The sequence below is a fragment of the Phocoena sinus genome, chromosome 11 (assembly GCF_008692025.1).
Source record: "Phocoena sinus isolate mPhoSin1 chromosome 11, mPhoSin1.pri, whole genome shotgun sequence".
In the NCBI taxonomy this organism is placed as follows: Eukaryota; Metazoa; Chordata; class Mammalia; order Artiodactyla; family Phocoenidae; genus Phocoena; species Phocoena sinus.
Genome location: NC_045773.1, coordinates 63,403,985 through 63,429,084, shown reverse-complemented (window position 1 = coordinate 63,429,084; position 25,100 = coordinate 63,403,985). Strand labels below are relative to the sequence as shown.

Below are 25,100 nucleotides of genomic sequence, written 5' to 3'. Positions count from 1 at the left end.
GTGTTTCAGCAGGGTGCCTGAAACCATCAGATTTGCATTTCAGAAAGGTCTCTCTTACTCAGGCATGCCTCTTGTTTCAGAGAAGGTCTTTCCGGCCTCTCCAGTGATCTCAGTGATTCAGAGAAGAGCCAGACAGTCCAAGTGGTGGCTGGCCCAGGGAGGTGGAGGGATGGAGAAGAGTGGACAGACTTGAGAGATATTATAGTGGATACACTCGTTGGGACTAGATGCTGGATTCAATATTGAAATGCTCACCACGAACACCTGAGATCACATGCTTCAAAGGCGGGGCCACATCACACACCTGTTTGTGGTACCCAGGTCCTAGAACAGTGCTGACACATGGTGGACTCAATACATAGTTTCTGAAAGGGTGAAACTGACCAGCGGTCTCCCAAGTGATCCTTTTACCTTAGAGGTTCTTTCATCCCTTCCTGCATGTGGCAATAATCAGGCTCTCCGATACATCATCGGGAGAAATCTGCCCAGTTCTAAAGCGTTTTCTTTGGGGGAAGTTAATACAAGAACTAAGGTCTCCCTTATCCTTGAACATGAACAATAACAGTAAATTTACTGCAGGGGCCGCCCAAGGGGGAAACTTCCCTAGCAGAACCTCCTTCAAGAGTGAATGACGACGGTGCCATCCTCGGGGCCACGCTGGGCCCCAGGGTGCCAACCTGGAGGGGACGCTCCGCAGGACTCCCTGCTGACTCTTGTTCAAAACCAGTTTCCCAGCACATGAAGAAGATAGTGAGTGAGGAATCTTGCGGAAGAAGTGCAAATGCAAGGAAGTGCTTGTACTGGCCAGGTGTTTCTTGTCTTCTCCCACACAGCCCTGTTCTACTTTTTCCACACCCAGAAACTCCCGCTTTCTCCCCCAATCTCCCTTGGCTTCTTCCACTGGTCTCCATCTCCTCCATTTCCCTTCCTTCTCCTTGGATACATGCCTCTGCCTATTTTCACCTTTCAATAAGAGGCCCATGGTGCTGCTGGAAAGAGCAGCCTTCGTCTGGGCTTTATTCTTAGCGTGAAATGCAGTGAAGGTCACAGAAAGCCCTGAAACAGGGCCCGTGGGTCCAGGATTGGGCACAGGGAGATGGCCTCATCCAATGGGGTGCTGGGTGTAGCTTTAGCACCGGAGGCAAGAAGCACCCAGCGGCCTCTGGGGGAAGTGATGGGGTTGGGTGGGATTTGTGGGCAACTAGAATTTGATGGTGGGGGTTGTCATGGAGATCTCTGGGGATTCAGTTATCTCTTTAAAAAATCCCTTCAAGAAAATCCCAGGAAATCTGATCCGTCCGTGATGGCAGTAGGTCTCAGGCAGCCTGGTTAAACTTCTCAGATGGAGGACAGGAGATTGGAAGTACAGATTCCTTTCTAAGAAACAGGAAAAGCTCTTTTCCTGGGGGATTAGATTGTGGACTAGAAGTGAGGTGGACCTGGCCATTCCAGCCCTGAGTAGGTCCCGGTGAGACACTCTGATCACCTAATGTGGTGACTCTGGCGGGGATGGGGTAGGTCAGGGAGCCCTGCCCCATTATGCCTCCCACAGAAGAGGCAAGTCACTCCGACTGTGGAGGGAGTCTGTCCCCAGGGCTGCCCTCCTGGAGTGCTGCAGGGTTGGCGGCCCGCTCTGTTCATCCCTGTCCTTCCCACTGGGTGTGGACGGTTGTCAAAGCAGAAGGGGGCTCTGAGTGAAGCCACAGCCATGGAGGCCAGAGCCATAGGGCCTGTCACCTGTGTGGGAGTGCAGGGGCAGGGTCAGGTGGCCCCGTGGCTGCAGCACTTCCCACACTGGGGGCAGGGAAAGGGCCTCTCACTCAAATGGACCAGGCGGTGCTGGGAGGGGTGGGAGCATGACAAAAGGAGGCTCCACAGTCCAGGCCAGAAAAGGGCTTTGGGGTTGGGGCAGGGGCTGCTGGGAGGGACGTGGGACAGGGTCAGCTGTGACAGCAGAGGGGTCAAGGGGTAGATGGGGAGCTGGAGGTCTGTCCTGCCTTCTCCTTCTCCTCTGCCTTGGCTCCCAGCCTGTGGGGGAGGGGGATGAAGGTGAGAGCAGCCAGGAGGAGGGGGAGGCAGAGAGACCAAGGTGGCACAGGCAGGCTGAGCCCCGCCCTGAGGAACCCAGGGCACAACTTTCCCGTTAGCAGTTTGCCAGGGTTTTGAGGGCAGCTGAGTGACAACCAAGCCCTCAGGGTTAGGCGTCACCTGGGCAGGGGTCTCCTTTGGTCCTGGGCTCTGGGGCTCAGCTTCTGCACTTAGACACATAATCTGCTACGGTTTGGGGACCAAGAGATAAAATGAGGGGAAGACTAACAGAGAGAGAGGCTCCCCTCCCCCACAGGCCCCCCACCTACTTCCTTCTTCCCTCCCGTCCATCCAGCCTGGTGGCACCTCCTCTGAGAAGCTCTTCCTGACCACCCTGCAGCTTCCAGTGATGCCCCTGCCCTGAGGCCTGGCATCCCTCCAAGGGGACACTTGTCATTCACTGTAAGGACCAGAGCATCTACTGCAGGGGTTCTGGGCCCCGAGCACATCAGATTCACGTGGAGGGCTTGTTAATACACAACTGCGGGCCCCACCTCGCAAGTCCCTTTCCTATGTGAGGTCGTGTTGTTTCTAAGTGGCGAGGTGGAGATTTGGACCCCGATCAGTCTGAACCTAATGTCTTTCTTTCTCCACCTTGCTCCTCTGGGTACTCTCCTTTTATCCTCTGTATCTTGTCTCTCAACAAAATAATCAGGTTCCCTTTTGTATACTTTGTGTCTCTCACTTTGCCTCACCCATAGGTGCAGGCTTCACTGACAGAGGCTGAAAGACTTGGGGAGCTATCTCAGGGAGTGGGGGTGGAACAGAATTGGAGCAACCCCCGCCCCCTTCTGCCAGCATTGGGGAAGGGGAACGCCTGGTCAGGTCAGGTAGTCATTTTTTCTTTGTTGTGGGCAGGGGAGATGGACCTGGAGCAACAGTTCTGTATGTCACTCACACGGTGCCATCTAAAGAAACAGGCAGCCTACGAAGTTCAGCGTCTCGGGGGCAGAGGAGGGCGACAGAGCACTGGCAGCAGAGAGGGGTCCGAGGAGGAGCGTGAGAAGCGGAACGGCGGAGAGGGTGGGCCGTGGTGTGGACTGGGGCCCTAGGAGAGGAGAGACCGGGGACCAAGGCCCGCAGGCGGCTCCAGAGCGAAGCCAGAGGGCGGGGGGAGAGGCAGAAGGGCCACCGGGTCGGGTAGGGCTGGCGAGAACGAGGAGAGTGAGGAAGTGTCGCTCCGGGCAGCCGCTGGAACCAGAAGAGAAGCCGGGTTCATTCCAGACTCTTCGGCTTCCACCTCGGTACCTCCCGCAACTCCTCGCCATCGTTTTCTCTCCCTTGAAACTCCGAGAGCGACGCCCACCTTCCTCCCGCCCTCACATCCCGGGAGCGTCGCCCCCGTGGATGCCTGGGGTGGGAGAAAAGGGGAGCCAGGATCGGGGATCCAGGGAGGCGGGGGTAGAAAGGGGCTTCTACGAGAGTGAAGTGGGTGTTGTCTATTTCTACAGGGCGAGAGGTCTCGGGGGTGGGCGCGCGGTCACCTGGGCTGGAGGGTACCCCCTGCGTCCGTCGTACTGAGGGTGAAAGGGACGACGGGCAGCAAACGAGAAACGCCAAGCGTGGAGTGAGGTGCCCTCGGGCCGGCGAGTCTGACGCCGAGGCTGACTCCTCAGCCGGGAGGCCCGAGACTGACCGAGCCAAGGGAATTTGGGGCGGAGTGGGGTGGGGGCGCGAAGGGCAACGGAAACAGGAAGTGAGGGGCAGAGAGGCCAAAGTGGGTGGCGGGAGACAGCGTCAGTCCCTCCTGGGGAGGCGATCCTCTCCACCTCGCCGGAGCGTGGCGCGCTACGTGGGCCCCTGACCCCGGGCCCCGCCCGCGGAACTCGAGGCGTGGGGGGTGCGGAGCAGCGAGCGCTTTACTGGATGCCCCCACCTGGGCTCTCCGCTGCCGCCGGGACCGGCACAGAACTACAACTCCCGGGCAGCCCTCCCTCCGCTCGGCCCCGCGGCTCGGCGGGCACCGACCGGCTCGCTCGCTCCTGGGAACTGTAGTCCCTGGCCCTGCCCGTCTTCTTCGGGAGGCTACCCGGGGGCGGGATATGTGCAGGGAGGTTCTCGCAGCCCTCCCCCCATCCACGCCTTTTCTCTCCAGCTTTAGAAACCAGCTTCTCGCAGGGACGAGGAATTGTACCCCTTCCAAACATCTCGGGCCTGCCGTATCACCCTCTTGAGCCACTTTCCTTCTTTCCCTGTGGTATTGAAACCCGGGATCTCAGCCTGGGCATTCAGGTCATAGGGGTAAATCTTGGGATCTGACTTCACACCTCTCGGCTCTCCACCCTGTCTCTTACAGCTTCACAGGTCCTTCCAATTTTCGTTCACATTTGCTGATTTGAAGGTTCAGGAAAATGGGATCTACACACCGTGAATACCCTTTGACATTTCCTCCCCATTTCCAAGGCTGATTCTACATGATTTCTAGGGTTCCCTCCCTGATCTTTGTTTTCCTCTCCTTCTAGGAACCCCCTGATAAAGAGACACAAAACCACAGGTTTCAAAGAGGAATAAAAGCAAATTTGTTGTTGTTGGTAGAAGGGTATGAAGGGAAGGGCTCTTCACCCTTCCCAACATCTTGCATGGATGGGAGGTTGGGGGCAATAGAAAAGGCAGTAGATGGGGGCACAGGCCCCACTCTGTACAATATAGAAGAATCTGATATAGATACTTTGTATAAAAGCCACTTGTCCTCATTTGTGTCCTCTTGCTGGCTGGCCGGGCTGGGGGGCTCTGGGGGACAAAGAAGCTGGGTGGTGGGCCAGGACTCAGGGACACCCCATGGTCCCCATCCCCTGGCTGTCCCCTTGAGGGGTCACTTTGGATCCTTGGTGGGGGCATAGCAGAGCTCCAGTGGTCGGGACACTTTCCAGAACTTCTCATTCACCAGCTCCAGGGTTAGAGAGCCATTCAGTGTCTACAGAGGGGGTGGATGGGAGAGGAGAGGGAAGAGGAAAGTAAGTTGGGAAAGATGGTAAAGGAAATGAATGAGAGGAGAAAAGAGAAAGGAAGAAGGAATAATAAATGGGGCAAATCACGGACACGGATGATGGGGAAGAAGGATGGACAGAGAAGGGAGAGATGGGAGATGCAGAGGGAGAAGAGGGCTGGTCAGTTAGGAGGTCAGGATCTCGGTTCTGCATCCCCAGGCCACTCTCCCTCCTCTCCTCTCACACCGCTGCCCTCAGAGGCTCTCACCGTGAAAGCTCCGCCCCCGGGGGCGATGTAGATGGTATACTGCTTTTCGCTGACACCCTCCAGACTGGGCAAGGCAGGCTCTTCAGGGCCCTCACCTCCTCCGGCACCCCCACCCTCCCCACCTCCCCCATCAGGTCCTCCGGCGTCAGAGGCGCCCCCTCCAGGCCCTCCTGGCTCCCCCGCCTCTTGCTGCTGCCTCCGTTCCAGGGCAATGCGCAGGGCCAAGTACTTGGAGAGATGGTCCACTGTGGCATTCCCAGTTGTCTTCACATACCTGGAGTGGGAGAGAGGGCAGGTTGAGGGTACAGGAAGCCTCAAATGGAGAAGGGAAGTTGGGGATTTCCCAAAGGGCCTCTGGGTTAGGGATTCTTTCTGGGTTTGGGCGAAGCCCAATTCTGATGGAAGATCATGAGACCTTTGGTTTCTCAGTGGTCTGGGGAAGGACGAAGCTCTCACCTAGTCTGGCAGTATTCTCCCTTCTCCACGAGCAGGGGGTGGGGCCGGAACACGAGCTCAATTTCTCCACCTGGCTCTGGGGGACTGGGAGCCCCGGGAGGGCTTGGGGGGCCCAGGGTTCCCCCTCCCAGGGTCCCTCCCCGGTCACCAGAGTCTTCAGAACCGGCACCCCCACCCACCCCACCAGCGCCTCCTCCCCCTGTCCCTACACTGCTCCCCCCTGCGCCCCCTCCACGGGGTCGCTTGGGAGCAGGGCCTGGGGCAGAGTCAGGGGCGGAGTCTGAGCTCACATCCTCTCCATCCCCCTCTCCCTCCCCAGGCTCTCCTTCCCCCCCACTCATCGTTGTGGTCTGATCTGACCCAGGCATCGGCCGCCTCACACGCTGGGCCCTGTGGAAACAAGTGGTTGAGGTTAGAAAGCACCAAGGATAAGGGGTTTAGATTTTAAACTTCAGAGAATTAAGAGATCAGGGAAATCTTAATGATGATACCTAATATTTATTACATACTGACTACATGCTAAGCACATTGTTAAGTATTTTGCACTGATTGCCTCAAATTATACAGATGCTACGGACACAGGTAATTATATCATCTCTATTTTATGGTTGAGGAAACTGAGGCTTAGAGAGGTTAAGTAACTAGTTTGAGACCATAGTCTCTTTGTCTCTCAAAGTGTGGTCCAAGAACCAGTAGCACAGCCTTGTAGAGACGCAGAATCTCAGGCCCAACTTGTGACCTACTGAATCAGAATCTGCATTTTTAACAAGACTCTCAGGTAATCTGGATACACATTAAAGACTGAGTGATGCTGGACCAGGAGGTGATTTAATTCCCAGCAGTGTGAACTCAGAGCTCATGCTCAAAAAGCACTCTACTGTTCTAACTTCTAGAAAGTTAGAAGATGAGCTATTTCCTTAAGAACAGTAGTACAAGCTACAGTTTACATCCATGACCTCCAGGCATGACAGTTAGACTGTGATCAGCACTCAGGATGCTGAGGCTTAGAAGCAAAGACAGCCCAGGAGTCTGACCCACGGATCTGTCCCATCAGCACTGCTGCCACCTTCTTCGTGGCCCCCGAACCTGTGCATGGCCTGCATTCGCAGCCCCTCCTCAATGCTGGAGCTCAGCGCCTGCTGGTTGTGCAGGCGGCTGAGGCGGATGAGCACCCTGTCTTGGTGGGCTTCATATTCCTCCCGGCTGGGGTAGATCTTAGAGATCAGAGCATCGAAGTTGGGGTCTGGCCGCAGAGACCGCTTGGATACCAGCTTCTTTCGGCAGGTAGGGCACTCCTTGTTCCTGGTGTGGGAGAAAGGAGTCCCTGAGGAGTCAGTCACCAGGGCATGGAAGGTCCAACTCTTGTCCCCCTCCCCCCATCTCAAACCTGTCCCTCCTGTTACCCGCTGCGCAGGGCCGTGACAATGCAATCAGAGCAGAATCGGTGGAGGCACTCCTTGGTTGTCATCGTATTCTTCAGCATGTCCAGGCAGATGGGGCACATGAGCTCTGAATGCAGTGACCGAGGGGAAACTGCAATCTCTGTGCCATCCATGATGGCTTCCTGGAGGCGTCGATGAGTGGAAAGGTGGTGGGTGGGTTGGGGGGAAAGGGGTTTTAGAAACAAGTGGTCCATGAAATTGGAGTCTTGAGAAATACAGTGAGATGTCAGAATCTGGGTACCTCACGTTGGCCACTTGAGGAAATTGGGAATTCTAAGAGTAGGAGCTTTGGAATAGGAGGATCTGAGGTTTGGTGATAGGCCTGGGGGTGGGCGTGGCACAGATTTTCCATCTGTGGAAGACTTACTTGGTCAACAGAATTTCTTACAGTGCAGTCCTGGTACTACCTATATCAGAATCCCCTAGGATGCAGGTTAAAAATGCAGATTCTGGGGCTTCCCTGGTGGCACAGTGGTTGAGAGTCAGCCTGCGGATGCAGGGGACACGGGTTCGTGCCCCGGTCCAGGAGGATCCCACATGCCGTGGAGCGGCTGGGCCCGTGAGCCATGGCCGCTGGACCTGCGCGTCTGGAGCCTGTGCTCCGCAGTGGGAGAGGCCACAACAGTGGGAGGCCCGCGTACCGCAAAAAAAAAAAAAAAAAAAAAAAAAAAAAAAAAAAAAAAAGCATCCCTTTACTGTATCACAATGTTACAGGTAGGGCCAGCGGGAATTCCATTTTTAATAAACTCCCAAGATGAGTCTTAAATGCACTGACCTATGATGCGGACCTGAGGAACGGGGAAGGTAATTTCAGCCTGTTTACTATCTTTCAAATGAAGATAGTAATACTTGCTCTACCTCTCTGGCACGTCTGTTTTGAGGATTAAATGAGATAAATGTGAAAACGCTTTGAAAGATTAAGGTAATTCAAAGGTAGGGCCAGGGAGTGTGAAATCGGGCAGAATGGGGCAAGAAATGGAAGAGGCTGTGAAATGGGGGTCTGGGGATGGAGGGGTCTGGGGAAAAGGAGTAAGTTGTAAAGGGAGAATCCCTGTCACCTGAGGGGTCCGGTGGAGCTCATACAGACTCAGTTCCCACGTTTTGCTGGCATTCTGGGCATTCGCCGGCGTCGTCATGGTGACCGGGCACAGACCCCCACGAGGGCTCCACCGCCGGGGAGGAGGAGAGGTAGGCTGGGGAGTGGGGGAAGGGGGAAGGGGAGGAAGGGTGTTAGGGGGGCCGCCCCTCGCGGAGACCCCGCCCTCCCTAGGCTCCCTCCTCCGCCCCCCACTCCGCGCCGGCGCGGCCCCTCACCAGCTTCCAGCTGTCCGCGCTCCCGCCGCCACAGCGCCTCTTCCGGGGCCCGGGCTCCCCGGCCGAGTTCCCTCGGTCCGCAGCCGCTGCTCAGACAGCAGCTCCCGCTGCCGCCGCCGCCGCCGCCATGGCCCGGGCGCTGGGGCCCTACGTCACTTCCGCCTGCCCCTCCACTCCACTCCACCCCCCGCCGGCGGAGACGTCACCCGCCAGTCGCGGCGCGGGTGGGACGCGACGTGGATGCCCAGATTCCCCACGGCCCCCGCGAGCAGCCGGCGTCCCCGGAGTCCCACGCTACGTGGAGACCGCAGTCTCCGTCCCCTGGCCAGCACCGTCGCGCGGCCGACCTCAGCCACTGTCCCCTTCCAAGGCCCCCACTCGGGGCCTCCGCTCTGGAGGGCGGGGCCTGGGATCTCTCGGACCCCGGGAGGGGACAGAGGGAATTGGAAAAGGGGCCACCTCCCCCATTCCGCGTCCCCTGGCGGCTCTGGGGAAGGGCGCCCCTCCTCCCCACACACAACTTCTCCATAACCCCAGCCCGGGATTCCGGGGAAAAAAGAGTTGCAGAGGAGCCTCTGCCGTTACGGTCCTTCAGTCCTGTGAACGCAACTAAGTTCCAACGCGCCCGGGATTCCCTTACCACCCTGGTGACCTGCTCCACCCTCCGCTTTGGCTCTCCCTAGACCCTCCGACCCGCTCTCCCTTCGAGGTTTGGGGGCGACGGCTCGGGACGTCCAGACTCAACTCTCGGCCAGAGCTAGAGACTCGAGAATTGCGTTTGGACAATCAAGAGCCGCGGCCCGGGGCGGGGGCGGGAGGCACACGGGAGGTATGGGGGAATGGAGACACCACGCGGAAGCAGGGACACACACACACACACACACACACACACACACACACACAGGATGGGGCCCCTATCGGGGAGCGGTTGTGCGCGTGTAGGTGGGGGGCACAAGGGGCCGAATGTCTGGAGTGGGAAGTGGGCAGAAGTCTCCTCCAGGACTTCCCAGTAAAGGAAGGGGACCGGGAGGGAAGAGAAGAGGAAGGGGCAGAGCGATCCCCATTGAGGGCAGGGGATGAGAGGGATACGGGGGAAAAGAGACCGTGATGGGCGTCTGTCTCCTCCAGCTTGAACTGGGGCTCCCGGACTTGGGCTGCAACTGCCAGGGGGTGGCCTCTTTCTGGGACAAGGCAGCAGTGGGTCCCCTCGCCCCCTCCCCCAGTTCCCCCCTACTTCCCTGTCCTCTCCTTCAGTCCGTGGCCAGTCCTTATGTGGGCTCCAGAGTCGATTAGCGCGGACCCCCTCCCCTTCCTCCTCCTCCTCCCAGCCCCCTCCCTCCCTTCTGCTCTCCTCCAGCCCCTTTCATCGGCTGGCCCATTCCCCTAATCCTGGCCCCCTCCCCTAATCCCCCCCATCCGACCCCCGGCCGGCTGCAGCTATTGTAAGGTGGAGAGAAAGGGGAGGGGGGGACTCAGAGAAAGGAGAGGGGTGGGGGAGGGCCACCTGTTCCAAGACCCCCTCCCAAGGATAGACTGGATACTACGATGGGGCCATGAACAAATCACCCTTGGGGACCATAAGAACCCAGGGAATTGGGGGAGGGGACTGGGGCTGCAGGATCAGTGGAAGGGGGTGGGGCAGAGAGCCCCTCCCTCCAAAAGACCCAGAGTGTCACGCACACACAGTGACACACACTCTCTCCTCTCATACCCGGCGGCGGGGGTTGCCCTGGGAGACCAGGCAGTGAAAGGGAACAATCCTTCGCGAAAGGGAAAGGAGGGGGAGGTGGCGAAGGGTCTGAGGACTTGGACACAAGAAGAACCGGAGGTGGCAGGGAAGAGGATTTGGAATTTATTAGGGTCACAAGCACCCCTGCCTCCCATATTCAGCATTCCTGAGCCATACACTGCCACCCCTTTTGTAGCCTGGGAACTCAGAGTCCTCATCAGCAGGAGTCCCGGCAGAGTGGTGGAATAGTGAGCAGAGTCCGGGGTCCTTGAGGCAGTTACATGAAAAGACCTCCTGGGAGGGGCAGAAACATTTGGACAGATGTATAGGTGGAGACAAATGGGCTGGGGGGGAGGCATCCACTTCTGTCCTTGGCCTATGGGAACTTCTGCCCTTCCCTCAGTGGCTCCAGACTCCCCTCATTTGCTTTCTGGGTTCCACTTCTCTGCCCTCTTCCTCCCCCTGATGGCCTCATACCAGTGACTTCCACTGACGCCCCTGTGATGTATCCACTGTCTTCAGATGCCAAGAACGCGACCACATCTGCCACATCTACGGGAATGGTGGGGAGAGGGCAGAATCCTACTCACTCTCACAGACCCAAAGTAGCCTCCTACCAGAATCATCCCTCCCCCAACCACCAATCCTGGTGAGACCCTCTCAGATACCACAGACCTCGGGATCTCTTCATTCAGGCCCCCTCTGCACTCACCCTCAGGGTCCCCCATATGTCCCACTGGGATCATTCCAGTCACCTGTAAGGAAACACTCGTGTGAGTGAAGGTTTTTTTCATGGTTTTTTTTTTTTTTTTGTAGACCGAGTCTGTGACTTTTTTTGGTCGTCATTCCTTATACGCTTGCTGAATATGCCCCTCACTGGGCCCAGCATCCTCTCTCTGAAGCCCAGAGAGGTTGGCTCTCTGAATGATTCTGCCCTTCACCCACAGTCTCCTACCTTGTCCAGTACTTTCTGTGGCACTTTCTGTGTCATGGGTGTTTTAATGAACCCTGGGAGGACAGAGTTACAGCGGATCCCATGTCTGTGGAAAGGAGAGTGGCTGCTGACTCCAGAGAGGACTGAACACTGACCCTCCCTCAGACCTTCCACATGGCCCCAGGTGTCTGACCAACCGTCCAAGCTCCCGGGCTGCAGTCTGGGTCAGCCCAACCACTCCAGCCTTGGATGCTGCGTAGTTTGTCTGTCCCACGTTCCCCACCTTTGGGTGAGCCAGAGATTGGGGTTAAGCTGGGAGTCCTAAGGAGGGGCTCTCCTCTCTGTGCCAACTTGGCTGGCTGACCTCGTCCCAACTCAACCTGACCTTCCCTACGATGCTACTGATGTTGATGATGGAGCCAGGACAGCCGCTGGACACCAGGGCTTGGGCTGCAGCCTGAGTGACTAGAAAGATGCCCTGGGGGTGGGGAGAGAAAGTAACAAGGCAGAAAGGATCAGCAGGGGTGACACTCCTCCAACTCCCTCCCCAGGCTAGAGGGCCCAGAAGTCATGGGTTCAGAGATCACCACCTTGAGGTTGACAGCTATGACTTTGTCCCAGTCATCCTCAGACATTTGGAGCAGAAACTCATCCCTGGTGATGCCCGCACAGGACACAACGACAGATGGCGGGCGAGAAAAGCAGGCCTATGTAAGGGGTAGGTTACACACCAAAAAACCTTGTAGAGCCGAGGGCACTGGAGGCAACGTTAGGGCTTTAAAGGGGGCGACGTCGTCTCGCTTTTTCACCTGCACTTGATCCAGCAGGCGCCTGACGGCCCCGGCCTCGGACACGTCAGCCTGGAAGGCTGCATGGGCCCCGCGGGGTGCCCCCTCGTGGCTCCCCGGCCCTCCCAGCAGCCGCACCGTCTCCCGTGCCGCTGCCCCGTCCAGGTCGCAAGCGGCCACAGTGGCCCCCTCAGCGGCCAGGCGCACACCTACTGCTCGGCCGATGCCACTACCAGCACCTGAGATGGGAGAGAACATGCGGGAGGGGGGGAGGGAGAAGTGGGCAGGGGTCAGAAGTCAACAGGGCGCAAAGTTAGTAAAATTCGGACCACAGGCCACAGCGGTTGTAGAGTCCGAGGGCGCGCCCCGACGTCACTCTAGCACACCAACCCACCCTGGGAGAGGACACCCCCCCCCCCAACCTGTGACCAGAGACAGCGCGAAGCGAAGCCGGAGCTGAGACGCCATGGCGGGTGGCGAGTGGGCGGGCCCCTAGCGCTGAGCCAATCCGAGCGCAGAGGGGGCGCGGCGAGAGCAAAGCCGGACCAATCGAAGACCCGCCAGCGTTAGGCCACTGGCGGCCACCCGCGCAGGCAGACCTCCAACCGCGGGGGCGTGGCCAGACACCAAAGCTTGGGGGCCAGTGGAGCCGGGAGAAGAGGGGGCCCCCATTCCCCCCAAAAAGGACAAAGACTGCGCGTGGAGCGGAAGATCCAAGGATTTTATTTCCGGTCACCACCCCTCCTTCCCCATTCAAACAGTGATATAAAAGAATACAAACAAAAGAAAAATCAGGCCATGAGAGTAGCAACTAGCCCCCCTCCCCCCCAATCACTCCCAAATCAGGACACACGATTGATGTTTATCCCCGACTTCTGCTACCCACTTCAGGGCTCTGGTCTTCCCTGGAGTTTCCACCAACCGGTGGGAGAGAGGGAGGTGGACCCTGGAGAAGCCAGTGTGTGGCAGCTTGGTCCTCTGTGAATAGGTGGGGTGGGGGATATGGGGTAGGCTGCCGTGACTCCTCTCTCTTCCAGCCTTCTTCATGGCCCCACTTAGTCCCCAAACCCAACAACATGGTCAGCACATGCCCAACACTATGGTCCCTCTGGGCTGTCATTCTCACCTCTGCAGCCCCTGTAAGACTGCCAAATCTTGATAGCTTTCAAGACAAAGTCGCCACCTCCCTAGGATACAACTCCCTCCTTTGGCAGATGTCCCAGGCCAGGGCCCCCAACTTCCACAGACCCCTGACCTGGAGGGTTTAGAGGCTAGAGGTTTGGGGCTGGGGTGGGGCTGGTTTACCTCACCTCTCACTCAAGGTGGGCAATCAGCACCATCATGAAAACTCCCCCCAGCAGCCCCAGCACCTCCAGAAGTGATTGCAATGGTGATGCCTCCCTCAACAGCTCAGGCAACACTGACACCGTTGCTACATAGATAAAGCCACCTGCAGTGAATGGCAGAACCCAGCCAGGACCTGTGCCACCTGCAACTTCACTGCCCACTGCCCCTCCTTCAGTTAGGAGGGCACAGGCTGTGCCTGCCAGTGCCCCTATTGCCGTCAGTAGTTGTAGACGCATCGCCTGGTGGGCAGAAAAGAGAGAGAGAGGCACTCACCAACATCTAAAGGTTATCAGTGGTTTAGATGTGGCTGGAGGGGTATAAGTGTACATGGATAAGATGCATGTCTTTAGAAACTAAATAGTAAGGCAAAAAGAAGGGGATCTAGAATAGACATTTTCTGAAAAATCTTAGATCAAAGAGGTCCTTTCCACAGACCTTCTGACTCAATAGGTCAGGGTCAGGGGCATGGTGTGAAACACCCCCAGAAAACATTCAGATGGCTATGGACCACAGTTCAAGAACTACTGAGCTACAAGACAAAGAAACAGAACTTCTTCCGCCTCGTTTCTAGAGGATCTGTTGTTAACAATACAGGCATACCTCGGAGATATTGTGAGTTCAGTCCCAGGCCATCACAATAAAGCAAGTCACATAAGTCTTTTTGGTTTCCCAATGCATATATTTACACTATCCTGTAAGTATGCAGTAGCATTATGCCTACAACGTACGTAGCTTAGTTAAAAAATACTCTACCGAGGGCTTCCCTGGTGGTGCAGTGGTTGAGAGTCTGCCTGCCGATGCAGGCGACGCAGGTTCGTGCCCCGGTCCAGGAAGATCCCACATGCCTCGGAGCGGCTGGGCCCGTGGGCCATGGCTGCTGGGCCTGCGCGTCTGGAGCCTGTGCTCCGCAACGGGAGGGGCCGCGGCGGTGAGAGGCCCGCGTACCACACACAAACAAAATACTCTACTGATAAAAAATGCTAACCATCACGTAAGCCTTCAACAAGTTGCAATCTTTTTGCTATAGTAACATCAGAGATCACTGATCACAGATCAACGTAACAAGTATGATAATAACGAAGTTTGAAGTGTTTCAAGAATTACTCAAACTGTGACACAGACATGAAGTAAACAAATGTTGTTGCAAAAATTGTATCCATAGACTTGCTGAAGCAGGGTTGCTATAAATTTGTAAAAAACGCAATATCTGCTAAGTGTAATAAAGGAGTGCAATAAAACGAGGTATGCCTGTAGTACAACTTGTTCGGAACTAACGGGTGGCAGTCTGGGTTTGGAGTGGGTTAGCGGGGGATAAAAGGCTTGAGGCAACCATGTTTGGTGCACACCATCACCAACCTGCTTTTTGCTGCAGCCAGACTGGACCAAGATGGCAAAGTCCCCGACTTCATGGGGCACTTCATGTAGCAGAACAGTCATTGTGGTCAGGATCCCCAGTCCCCGACCCCCTCGAAATGAAGCACCAATGGCCAGACCATCCGTGAAGTTGTGTGCCAGGTCAGCAGCCAGATTCAGGTACCCCGATACACGTAGGTCTTTTACAGGAGAAAAGGAAGATTAAACAATTAGAGGTATTCATCACCCCTAGTCTCAGCCCTGATCAGCCCCCCAGAGACCACTTCACATCCAGCCTCAGTATTTTCCAGACACCTGTGATCACCCACAGTGTTGTTCCATGTGATTCATGATGATGCCCCTTGCCCAAGCGTATGCAACGCTGGCCCTCACCTGAACCTGCTTTTTCCTCTTCAGAGTTCTGAGGTTTCACTGGCCTGTCTTTGGACCTTGTGCTCCCTCCTCTGCTTTTCCTCGACCCCCCTGCTTCCTTTTCTTCTTCCTCTGAGCTCTGTTTCTCCTTTGAAGGACGCCCTGAGGGAAGAAAGCAGTTGGTAAGAGTGGAGAACAGAGATTTGCCAATATGTCCTCATAAGGGTAGTCTTCTCCCACCTAAGAACCATAAAATGAGGAGATTCAGAGATGGAAAGGTGGCTTTCATGAAAGTTGTTCTTGGGCTCACCCTGTCTTCCATGTGTGTGACCGTGAGCGTGTCCATGTCCGTGTCCATGTCCTCCTTTTACATGTCTCACAAATTTCTCCACCACGAGAAAGGCGACAATTCCACTGAGGACCCACAGTCCCACAGACAGAATGGGGCCCTGGCCTAGGAATGGATACATTGAGACATTAAGGGAGATTTTTTTTTTTTTTTTTTTAAGGGAGATTTTGATTTCAGACTCTTCCTCCCCAAGCACAAGAGAAGAATAGGGAGGGACAGACCTTCCCCAGCACCCCAACCCCACGCCTTCACCTGCCCCTTCCTCACCACTGTGGGAATGTCCATGTCCAGGCTGCTCCAGAGGGTGGTGAGAATGAGGTTCTGGAGGAAGGGAGAGACAAAGCCAGATGAGGAAATACCCCAACCAAGGGGTGTGTATTTGGCAGAATATTGGAAGGTCAGGGATCACAAAGGGGAAAGAACCCGCTTGTCCAAAGCATGAAATACATTAAGATTTAAGGTAGAAGCTAGAGATCACTTACCCAGAGCATGAGGGATGAGGTGCAGGAAGGCATCTCCCAAGAGCCCACCCGAAGCAAAACTCAGCAAGATCTGGAGCAGAGAGCGGTGCCGAGGGGAGTTTGACTCCACGGGGATAAGGAAGAGGACGAAAAATGGAGCTGCAGAGATCAGCACTGTGGCCCCCAGTGCCTGGCGAGGGAGAGTCAGGGGTCAAGTGGTGTGGGGTTTCCCAACAATCCCGAACCAGTCCCCCTCTGCTCCATCCCCGGGGGACTCACATAGGCCCAGAGAGTGACAGTGTCCAGGTTCTGTTTGATGCCTGGAGCCCCAGACTCCTCATAGATTGCATGGCTGTGCTCATGATCATGTCCATGTCCTCGGCGGTAGACGCTCTCATGAGAGTGGCCATGACTATGGCCATGGTGCAAATCCTCATGCGAATGTCCATGGTCGTGACCGTGGGTATGCCCATGCCAGATGCTCTCATGAGTGTGGCCAGGGGCATGGCTGTGTCCATGGTGGAAATCCTCATGTGAGTGCCTGTGGCTTTGGCCCTGGAAGTCCTCGTGCAGGTCTTCGTACAGGTCGCCATGACCCCCGTGTCCGGCCACTAGCAGCCCCAAGGCCGCCCAGGTCAGCAGTCCCACGGCCACCCAGTGGGGGGCCCCCAGGCCTCTGGCCATCACGCTGACCAGAGGGACAGAGATAGTGACTCCACTTGACCCTCAACTCTATACCTATGAGGGGTCCGCTCTACTCCGTTCGCGCCCTCCGTCCACGTCTATGGGCTGCTTCCCCATTCCATCCTGTCCCCACCCACACTGTTCCCAAGACTCGTTTTCTTTATCCGGAACCCCATCCCTGATGCAGGGCCCCCGGGACACCGCTCTAGGCTTTGATCCTCCACTATATGGACTCTCTGCGTCCTCGTCTCTACGACCCACTAAATGAAGAAAAAGGCCTGAAAAAGACGGTAGGGAAAAACAGGGAATTCTCACCGGCTCCGGGATCCTCTCCTTTCCCGGTTTGCTCGGACGTGGCAGTCCCGCCTCTAGCTCCCGCGAGAACAGGGAGTTCCGTTCTACCTTGGTCCCAGTACCTTTACCAATATGGCGGCACTCCGGTAGTGGTGAAGCCGTCTAGCCCTGGCGCGCATGCGCGGGTGTGGAGGTTATTTGAGGGGACGCTGGGCTAGGCGGGTTAACAGGCGGGAGGAGACCGCCTCCTCCGTTTCCAACCAGACGAGGAGGCGGGAACTAGCACGGAGACTTCCCGTCTATACCAAGATGGCTGCCACATCGGCGCTGTCATTTTGCTACAGCGCAGAGCGAAGCGCTTAATTCGACCCGGTTAAGGCCAGAGACTTTTTCTCTGGGGCTTCCTCGTGCTCAGCTAGTCCAACGATCAATCCTTGGGAACCCCTGGTACCTCTTCGGTATTCCTACACTCAGCCAGGAATCATGTCTTGGGCTGCTCGCCCGCCCTTCCTCCCCCAGCGGCATGCCGCAGGGCAGTGTGGGCCGGTGGGGGTGCGAAAAGAAATGCATTGTGGGGTCGCGTCCCGGTGGCGGCGGCGACGGCCCTGGCTGGATCCCGCAGCAGCAGCAGCGGCGGCGGCGGCGGTGGCAGCCAGAGAACAACAAACCCCGGAGCCGGAGCCGGGGGAGGCTGGACGGGACGGGATGGGCGACAGCGGGCGGGGTGAGTGACCTAGCGGACGGACCGGCAAGCCAGTGACCGCGTTATCAGCAACCCCTTCCCCCCCCCCTCCCCTGGTGTTCTTTCCCAGGCGCTCCCGCCCCCTTGTTTGTAAACACGCGTCCCCTCCCTCCCGAGGGCCTTAGTGCCCTCCCCCCGGGGCGGGGCGGGGAGGGGGAGCTTCCGCCCTCCTAGCGGTGGCCGCTTGAGGCCCTGCACTACGGAGGTCCAAGGCGTGGGACACTAGTCCTCGAGACTGAGGACTCTGGACGTTTGAAGGCAAATTCTCTGTCCTAGGAGGGGTCTCTTCTGCCTATCTCTTTTCTCTGCACGTTCTGGCTACGAGCTGGGAGTGGAGGGGCTGACTGGTCCACCCCACGTGCTGCCCCACCCACACGAGATGCGTCTGGCTTGGGGTGACCAAATGCATTGTTTGGAATTTGCCTCACCTGAACGATCATCCTCTGTCAGCCCCCTTCTCTCACCACGATTAGGAGTTAAGCCGTTGTTTGACAGCAGGGTGTCTCTGGACTTGGGAAGGGGTGGGGTGAGGTGGGGGCGCGGTGGGGGGATCAGAGAGAGAATTAAAGGCTCCGGTTGGATGATCGAAGACTCATTTTCTCTTTTTGTCTCCTCTGTCTGTGTGTGTCTGTGCCTGTGTGTACCCCTCACCAGACTCCCGAAGCCCAGACAGTTCCTCTCCAAATCCCCTTCCCCAGGGGGCCGCTCCCCCTTCTCCTCCGGGGCCACCCTTACCCCCTTCAGCAGCTGCATCCCTTGGAGGCTCTGGGGCTCCACCCCCACCCCCGATGCCACCCCCGCCACTGGGCTCCCCCTTCCCGGTCATCAGCTCTTCCATGGGGTCCCCTGGTCTGCCCCCTCCAGCTCCCCCAGGATTCTCCGGGCCTGTCAGCAGTCCCCAGGTGAGAGGTTGTGACCCACTTACTGCCTCTCCACTTTCATTTCCTTGTTTTCCTGGTGACCTAGATCCTTGTGTGAACTTCCCCATGGTCCACTGACCTTCCAGGTCTGTGGTCCTTGTGTGACCCCTGGCATTTCTTGAGGTGACTGAGCTTTCAGTGCACGCCTCCTCCCCAACCCTGTAAAAGAACCCAGCTAATCTTGATGTCCCTTTCATATATCAGTGATTTTTTGCCCTTTTGGTTCCATCTACCCTTCTGAAATACAAGCCCTTCAGGGCCACTGTGTTGCACAATTTCAGGGGGACCTTTATGTCTCATCTCTTCGGGGTTGTACTCCAGGGGTGGCCCTTCCCGGGCACTGCAGTGTAAATAATGTCCTTTGTAACGTGCAATGCAGGGCCCTGCCTAGGTGGTAGGGAATGATGTCCCTCCCCTCTGAGAGATTATCCTTCCCAATGAGTCTCCCTGTGACTTCCCTATTTCCCCCAACCCAGATTAACTCAACAGTGTCGCTCCCTGGGGGTGGGTCTGGCCCCCCTGAAGATGTGAAGCCACCAGTCTTAGGGGTCCGGGGCCTGCACTGTCCACCCCCTCCAGGTGGCCCTGGGGCTGGCAAACGGCTATGTGCAATCTGCGGGGACCGAAGCTCAGGTATGGGGCTCAGAGGACCAGCAGAGAGGAAGAGAGCGTGTACCATTTACCATCACCTGTGGGATTCCCAGGGGCTCTTGAAGTTTGGTTAGAGCAAGTGAGCTGGGGGAGGCCTGATGAGAGTTAAGGACCCTGCAGCTCAGATTTGGTGTGGGGGGGTGGTCAGAGGGAAGAGGGGGCTGGCATAGGGTTTTTGAACCGTGAGAAGAGTGAGACTGGATCATGCCTCATGTCCCGGTTCCCCATCTCTCTCTTTGGCAAACACAGAGCAGACTTCAACTAAATTTGCTGGGGGGAGGTGGGCAAGAGTCCTAGTGGCACAGGGTCTGCGTGCAGTCTTACTGCTCTTCCTGTCCCCTCGCAGGCAAACACTACGGGGTTTACAGCTGTGAGGGCTGCAAAGGCTTCTTCAAGCGCACCATCCGTAAGGACCTGACCTACTCGTGCCGGGACAACAAGGACTGCACGGTGGACAAGCGCCAGCGGAACCGCTGTCAGTACTGCCGCTATCAGAAGTGCCTGGCCACCGGCATGAAGAGGGAGGGTAAGGGCCTGCCCTACCCAGGCCTCCCAGTCTACCCTGTGGGAAGAGAGGGAGGAGGGGGAGGGAAGACTGCAAGGACTATACCTCTTAGGAAGGCTGGACTCCTCTCTCTCCTCCAGAGGGCGATATTTGATTCCCTCTCCCCTGCTCGTCAGCCCTTCTCTCTGGTACCTTGACCTGGTGCCTTGAGTTTCCTTCTTAATGGTTTTGCTTCTGTGGCCTCTGCCCCTCCCTGGTCTGGTGCTAGGGTAGGATAAGTTTTCCTTCCCCATGATGGGTTTCTCTAGCTCCCCTTCTCTAACCTGAGTAATTCTTCCTCATTTTGACCAAGTGCTTCCACTCTGGTCTCCATCTCCCTATTATCTGTGTTCTCTCCTCCAAACTCTGGGACTCTACCCTCTTAAGCTGCAGCCTTTACTGAAGACCTCAGGACTTCTTCTTCTTTTTTTTTTTTTTTAATCTCTATCTTTTCTTCTTAAGCTTGATTCTGGAATTCTGAGAGAGATACTTTAGGGAGTATATGTTGGTCACATCCCTCATTTTAGAGAAGATGAGCCTGAAGCCTGGCTTTCCCAAGGTCATGCAACAAAAGAGTGGCAGGTCTTGGATCAGAACCCACACCTCTGAAGACCCAGGCCGGTGCTCCTTTTCCTGCTTTTTTGTTGAGTCAGAAGAGCACCGGATTTGCCATCAGGCACGCTTAGATTTGGACATACGACTTGCCATGTATTGTGTGAACTTGGGCAAGCTGTTTAATGAACTGCCCCCAAATCGTTATTTTAAAAAATGGGGTCAAGAGCTCACAGGGTCGTTATGAGGTCGTTATGACACTTGAGTGAACGTGAAAGTGTGCTTGACACGTTTCCTAGTGTATAGTCGGCTCTCAGTTTAAATGCTAGCTTTCTCCGTAATTCCTTTACCCACCCTTTTACTTCTTCTGGGTTTATTTATCTGTTCTTTTATAAGTCCTGCTTCTGGACTGCCACAAATATGCCATGGTTTCCAGTGACTTCCCCAATTTCTATAAATATCTCCTAAGGGCCATGAGACCCTGATAAGACCCTAAGGACATTTTGGAATCTCCTCATGGCTGGCTGCTGACTTTCTACTTTTTTCTCCTTCCTCCTTCTCCTTCAGCGGTTCAGGAGGAGCGTCAGCGGGGGAAGGACAAGGATGGGGATGGGGAGGGGGCTGGGGGAGCCCCCGAGGAGATGCCCGTGGACAGGATCCTGGAGGCAGAGCTTGCTGTGGAGCAGAAGAGTGACCAGGGCGTTGAGGGTCCTGGGGGAACGGCGGGTAGCGGCAGCAGCGTGAGTGCTGGGGTCAATCTACTCTTCTTCCTGATGGGGGTGGGGAGGCGGGAGTCTAGGTCTGTTCTATCTCCCCCTCCCCTCCCTTCCCCTCACAACCCATCTAACACTGCCAGGGACCAGAAGTGCCGCCAAACAAGGTCTCTTAGACATCTGAGGTAGGTGTGATAGCATCCTCCGTCCCCACTCCCAAAACAATCCACTCACAGAACCACAGGCAAGTCCCAAATTAATAATTGTTTTCCTGAATGCTAGAAGAGGAGGAATTGGTTCAGGTGGGGCTTGAAGAGAGACTACAAATAAGGAGGGGGTGTCAAAAGCCTCTTATGGGGTTGGGGGGGCTCCCAGTGTACTTCCAAACCTATAACTCTCACCCCTCCTCCCCTGCAGCCAAATGATCCTGTGACTAACATCTGCCAGGCAGCTGACAAACAGCTCTTCACACTTGTTGAGTGGGCAAAGAGGATCCCACACTTTTCCTCCTTGCCTCTGGATGACCAGGTCATACTGCTACGGGCAGGTCAGTGACCTTGGACTCCTTGAATCTCTTGTCATTTGACCCCTCTTGGACCTCCTGACCTTCAGGGACCCCAGCGGCCTTACCTTGCATACTCAGAGAGCCAGTCTCATTGACCTCGCCACCCCTTCTTCTCTTCCCCTGATGTGCTTTCAATCCCATGGCCTGATCCCTGGCTCGTCACCCTTGCCGCCCCCCACCCCCAGGCTGGAATGAGCTCCTCATTGCCTCCTTCTCTCACCGATCCATCGATGTCCGAGACGGCATCCTCCTCGCCACAGGTCTTCACGTGCACCGCAACTCAGCCCATTCCGCAGGCGTGGGAGCCATCTTTGATCGGTCAGTGGCCCTCGGCTGGGCTGGCCTGTCGGTCGAGGGGGTGGGGCTATAGGCTGGTCCGTGTCCAAGGCTGGCTGAGCTGTGACCTTTGAGTGACCTGCAGGTCCCTCTCCAGGGTGCTGACAGAGCTAGTGTCCAAAATGCGTGACATGAGGATGGACAAGACAGAACTTGGCTGCCTGAGGGCAATCATTCTGTTCAATCCAGGTAAGAGGAGGATTACCCCCGTCTCTCAAGACCAAGGCAGCCTTGGAGCCTCCTCTTCTTCGGAGACTCCTAAGTTACCCAGCTATCCCCCTCAACCTAGAAATCTCACAGCTGACAAAGAAGAACCCACATCTGCTGATAACATTCCCTTTGCAACCCCATCCCTCAAACCCATTGTGCCCTGCTTCCCTTGCCAGGCATCTGGTGAAGGGCGTGTAGGTGGGGCCCAAAAGGGACATCGTGTGGGCCACACCTCCACATTTGTCCTGATTTGATTTGCCCTCCTTCCTCTTCCTCCTCTCTTCCCTGCCATCCCAGATGCCAAGGGCCTCTCCAACCCCAGCGAGGTAGAGGTCCTGCGGGAGAAAGTGTACGCGTCCCTGGAGACCTATTGCAAACAGAAGTACCCTGAGCAGCAGGGCCGGTGAGGAGGCGCTGTGGGGCTGAGGGGCTGTGGGAACCGAGGCTCCTGCTGGGGTGGGGGTAGTGCCATGTGGCTCTAGCTCTCACTCCATGTCTCCCATTCCCTCCTCAGGTTTGCCAAGCTGCTCTTGCGTCTTCCTGCTCTCAGGTCCATAGGCCTTAAGTGTCTAGAGCATCTGTTTTTCTTCAAGCTCATTGGCGACACCCCCATCGACACCTTCCTCATGGAGATGCTTGAGGCTCCCCACCAGCTGGCCTGAGCCCACACCCAGACGTGTTCCTCACGCTTGAGGAGGGCACATGGGCAAGGGACTCTGAGCCTTGGGGCAGGATGGGGAGGGACCATGTTCCTAGAATCTTGGTGGGGTGAGGAGCATAGGGCAGAACCGAGACCTCCAACGGGGGGTCCCTAAACCCTGCAAGGGTTTGCTTGACATCCCAAGTCAGAGGGGACCCCAGACCACTTTGAGGGCTGGACCTCTCCCTTGAGGGCTGGACCTCTCCCTTCAGTGGCCTTGAGTCTCTGAATTTGTCTGGCTCTGCCATGATCTGGGGGTGCTTTCTTACCCCTGGCCTGGAACGGCCTCTCCTTCCCCCAGCACAGAGCACTGGCCTTGCTCCCAGGACCTGGCTCCCTTCTGGTCTTGCTTCACTTAGCCCCCCATCTGAAGAATGGAAATGGGAACTCCCGCAGAGATGGATATTGGGGGGCAGGCCCCCCAAATGGATGGACATGGGAGTAAGGCTCTGACAGGCCTTCCTCCAACCAAGCCTGGCAGATGGGGGCTTCTCTGGAATAAGGAGGGGCCCTGTCGCTGTCCCATGTCCAGAGCCCCCTCTCACGCTTCACCTTCTGCCGTCAGACTGAAAAAGAAAAAGGTGGTGGTGGCTAAGGGGTGGGTGGAGATGTAGGAACCCATGTGCTATTTTTAATTTTCTCTGAGGATAGAGACTTGCAGTTAGACTCAAAGAAGTACTGTACTTTCCCAGGTTGACTAAGAAATGCCAGTGGTGGAGGTGGTGTTTGGGAAAGGCAGGTCCCTGAGGTGGTCTGCGGGGCTGGCTCTTCAGCACTGGCCTTCCCGGCCCCCTCCCCCACTCTTCCCGTCTGGCTTGGGGAAGGGGCCTGGGCTGCGAGGGCGGGGTGGGGGGAAGTGGCTTGGTGAGTAGTCCTCAGACCCTTCCCCTCCCAGCTCTCCCCCCAGCCCGGGGCACACACCTTGTAGGCTGGGGACACAGGCTCCTGGCCTCAGAATTGAGGGGAGATGGCCCGCCTGCAGAGATGGGGTGCTGGGGCTGCATGATTTTTGCCCTGCGGCTCTTCTCTCCGGGGTTCCCTTACCCTCTCTTTCACTCACATAAAATCGCTTTCAAATTAAAATCGCTGTTTTCTGGACTGAGGTGACTGTATGGGGGGGGTGGGGGCAGCGCCGCACCGGGCCGCGTGTGGGAGGGTATCCGGTCGGGAGCACCGGACCGGCTCCCTGGACGCCGCCGCCGCCGCCTAAGTTCCCTGGGGCCTCGGAGGCGGGCGCAGGGTGGGGGACACAAGGCGCGCTTTGTCGCGGAGGTGGGGGGAGAGGGTGTGCCAGCCTGGGGGCGGGGCCGGCCGGAGGGATGGGGGCGGCTGACTCTCAAAGGCGCCTTGTTCGCGGGCGCCCCCCCAGCGCCAGCGGGCGGCGGCGCCTCGGCTCGCTCCGGGCTTCCCTCCGGCCGCGCCTCGGGCTCCGGGCAGACCCGGCGCCGTGCCCGCTCGTGGGGGCGCACTGGGCGCCGAGCGCCGCGGCTTACTCCTGTGTTGCCCGCCTGGAGGCGGCCTCGTCCCCGAGTGACCCCGTTTCCCGTACTCTGCCAACCAGTGTCGGCGGCCCCCCGCGTCCCCGCCTCTCCACTGGGTGCCTTTCCACCTGGGCTCCTGGGCGCCGTTACGTCGTCCCCCTGCTTCCATCCCTTGGGACCTGATTAGCCTGTGTGTGGGTCTGTCGAGTCTCTGGCCTCCCGCCTAACGGCCCTCCCGCCTCGCCCCCCACCCCCGCTCCCCGCGGCCGTCGGTTGCAGGTCCCCAGTCGCTATCTATAGCCGTGTCTATAAATACCGTGCCCCGGGCCAGGCTCTGTAATTACAGCGGGCGGGCCGGGCCGAGGGGAAATAATTATGGAGACCCGACGGGGTGAGGGGAGGTAGCGACCCCCAGGCCCGCCTCTCCCCTCCCACTGTGCTGTAAATCCCGCCCCAGACTCTAATGAAAGGGGGCTCTGGGCCCCCAAGGGGGAGTAACGAGGAGGGGTGTTGTGACTGGACGTCTGGGCCCCCCCAAAGAAAGAGACTGGGGAAGAGATATTGGGGTTCCCGAAAAGAGAATCCTAAGGTACAGGCCACTGAGTCTCTGCGAGAAGCAGAGGAGAGCAGTCCGAGGGTCAGCGAGGGAGGGTTCCCACTCGCACCCCCACACCAGGTGGAGATCGGGGGTGGGGTTTCCCTCGGTGGCTGTGGGCGGGCGGCTGGAGGCAGGGGCTGGGCCGGGGGCGGGAGCGGGGTGGGGGCTCTGGGCTGCCGGGGTGGCCGGGGACACACAGGAGCGGCGGCCACCGAGGAGGGAGCAGCGCCGGAGCCCCGACGGCGCCTCGCTGCATGGAGCTGGGTCACTGAGAGCTGTCGC

At 57.2% G+C, this 25,100-nt stretch overlaps 4 protein-coding genes across 6 annotated transcripts; 1 reads left to right on the top strand and 3 right to left on the bottom strand.

Annotated features, from left to right (window-relative positions):
• Positions 1 to 4,583: 4,583 nt before the first annotated feature.
• On the bottom strand, positions 4,584 to 8,672 carry RING1 (ring finger protein 1). The gene is made up of 7 exons (XM_032647930.1): positions 8,496 to 8,672; positions 8,240 to 8,374; positions 7,143 to 7,303; positions 6,826 to 7,041; positions 5,740 to 6,129; positions 5,284 to 5,557; positions 4,584 to 5,002 (listed from the first exon to the last, which is right to left on the bottom strand). The coding sequence occupies exons 2-7, from the start codon at positions 8,315 to 8,317 to the stop codon at positions 4,901 to 4,903; spliced, it is 1,221 nt and encodes a 406-aa protein (XP_032503821.1). The 5' UTR covers positions 8,318 to 8,374; positions 8,496 to 8,672; the 3' UTR covers positions 4,584 to 4,900.
• A 1,652-nt stretch (positions 8,673 to 10,324) lies between these two features.
• Positions 10,325 to 12,437, bottom strand: HSD17B8 (hydroxysteroid 17-beta dehydrogenase 8). 2 transcript variants are annotated; one of them, XM_032647931.1, is made up of 9 exons: positions 12,369 to 12,437; positions 11,968 to 12,185; positions 11,749 to 11,865; positions 11,544 to 11,636; positions 11,356 to 11,441; positions 11,180 to 11,264; positions 10,937 to 10,979; positions 10,702 to 10,776; positions 10,325 to 10,518 (listed from the first exon to the last, which is right to left on the bottom strand). In XM_032647931.1, exons 1-9 carry the CDS (start codon positions 12,412 to 12,414, stop codon positions 10,502 to 10,504), a joined length of 780 nt encoding a protein of 259 aa, XP_032503822.1. In that variant the 5' UTR covers positions 12,415 to 12,437; the 3' UTR covers positions 10,325 to 10,501. The 2 variants fall into 2 exon arrangements, with proteins under 2 accessions (XP_032503822.1, XP_032503823.1); XM_032647932.1 differs by lacking the exon at positions 11,749 to 11,865 and having other exon boundaries at positions 11,890 to 12,185.
• Positions 12,438 to 12,646: 209 nt separating this feature from the next.
• Positions 12,647 to 16,952, bottom strand: SLC39A7 (solute carrier family 39 member 7). The gene is made up of 8 exons (XM_032647929.1): positions 16,828 to 16,952; positions 16,108 to 16,516; positions 15,850 to 16,018; positions 15,635 to 15,688; positions 15,329 to 15,472; positions 15,040 to 15,180; positions 14,650 to 14,846; positions 12,647 to 13,532 (listed from the first exon to the last, which is right to left on the bottom strand). Exons 2-8 carry the CDS (start codon positions 16,510 to 16,512, stop codon positions 13,260 to 13,262), a joined length of 1,383 nt encoding a protein of 460 aa, XP_032503820.1. The 5' UTR covers positions 16,513 to 16,516; positions 16,828 to 16,952; the 3' UTR covers positions 12,647 to 13,259.
• A 137-nt stretch (positions 16,953 to 17,089) lies between these two features.
• RXRB (retinoid X receptor beta) lies at positions 17,090 to 23,837 on the top strand. Of its 2 annotated transcripts, none has more exons than XM_032647926.1 (10): positions 17,090 to 17,530; positions 18,203 to 18,450; positions 18,945 to 19,101; positions 19,466 to 19,645; positions 20,783 to 20,955; positions 21,346 to 21,475; positions 21,679 to 21,811; positions 21,915 to 22,018; positions 22,337 to 22,442; positions 22,554 to 23,837. In XM_032647926.1, exons 1-10 carry the CDS (start codon positions 17,290 to 17,292, stop codon positions 22,699 to 22,701), a joined length of 1,620 nt encoding a protein of 539 aa, XP_032503817.1. In that variant the 5' UTR covers positions 17,090 to 17,289; the 3' UTR covers positions 22,702 to 23,837. The 2 variants fall into 2 exon arrangements, with proteins under 2 accessions (XP_032503817.1, XP_032503818.1); XM_032647927.1 differs by having other exon boundaries at positions 17,101 to 17,530; positions 21,927 to 22,018.
• Positions 23,838 to 25,100: the final 1,263 nt, after the last annotated feature.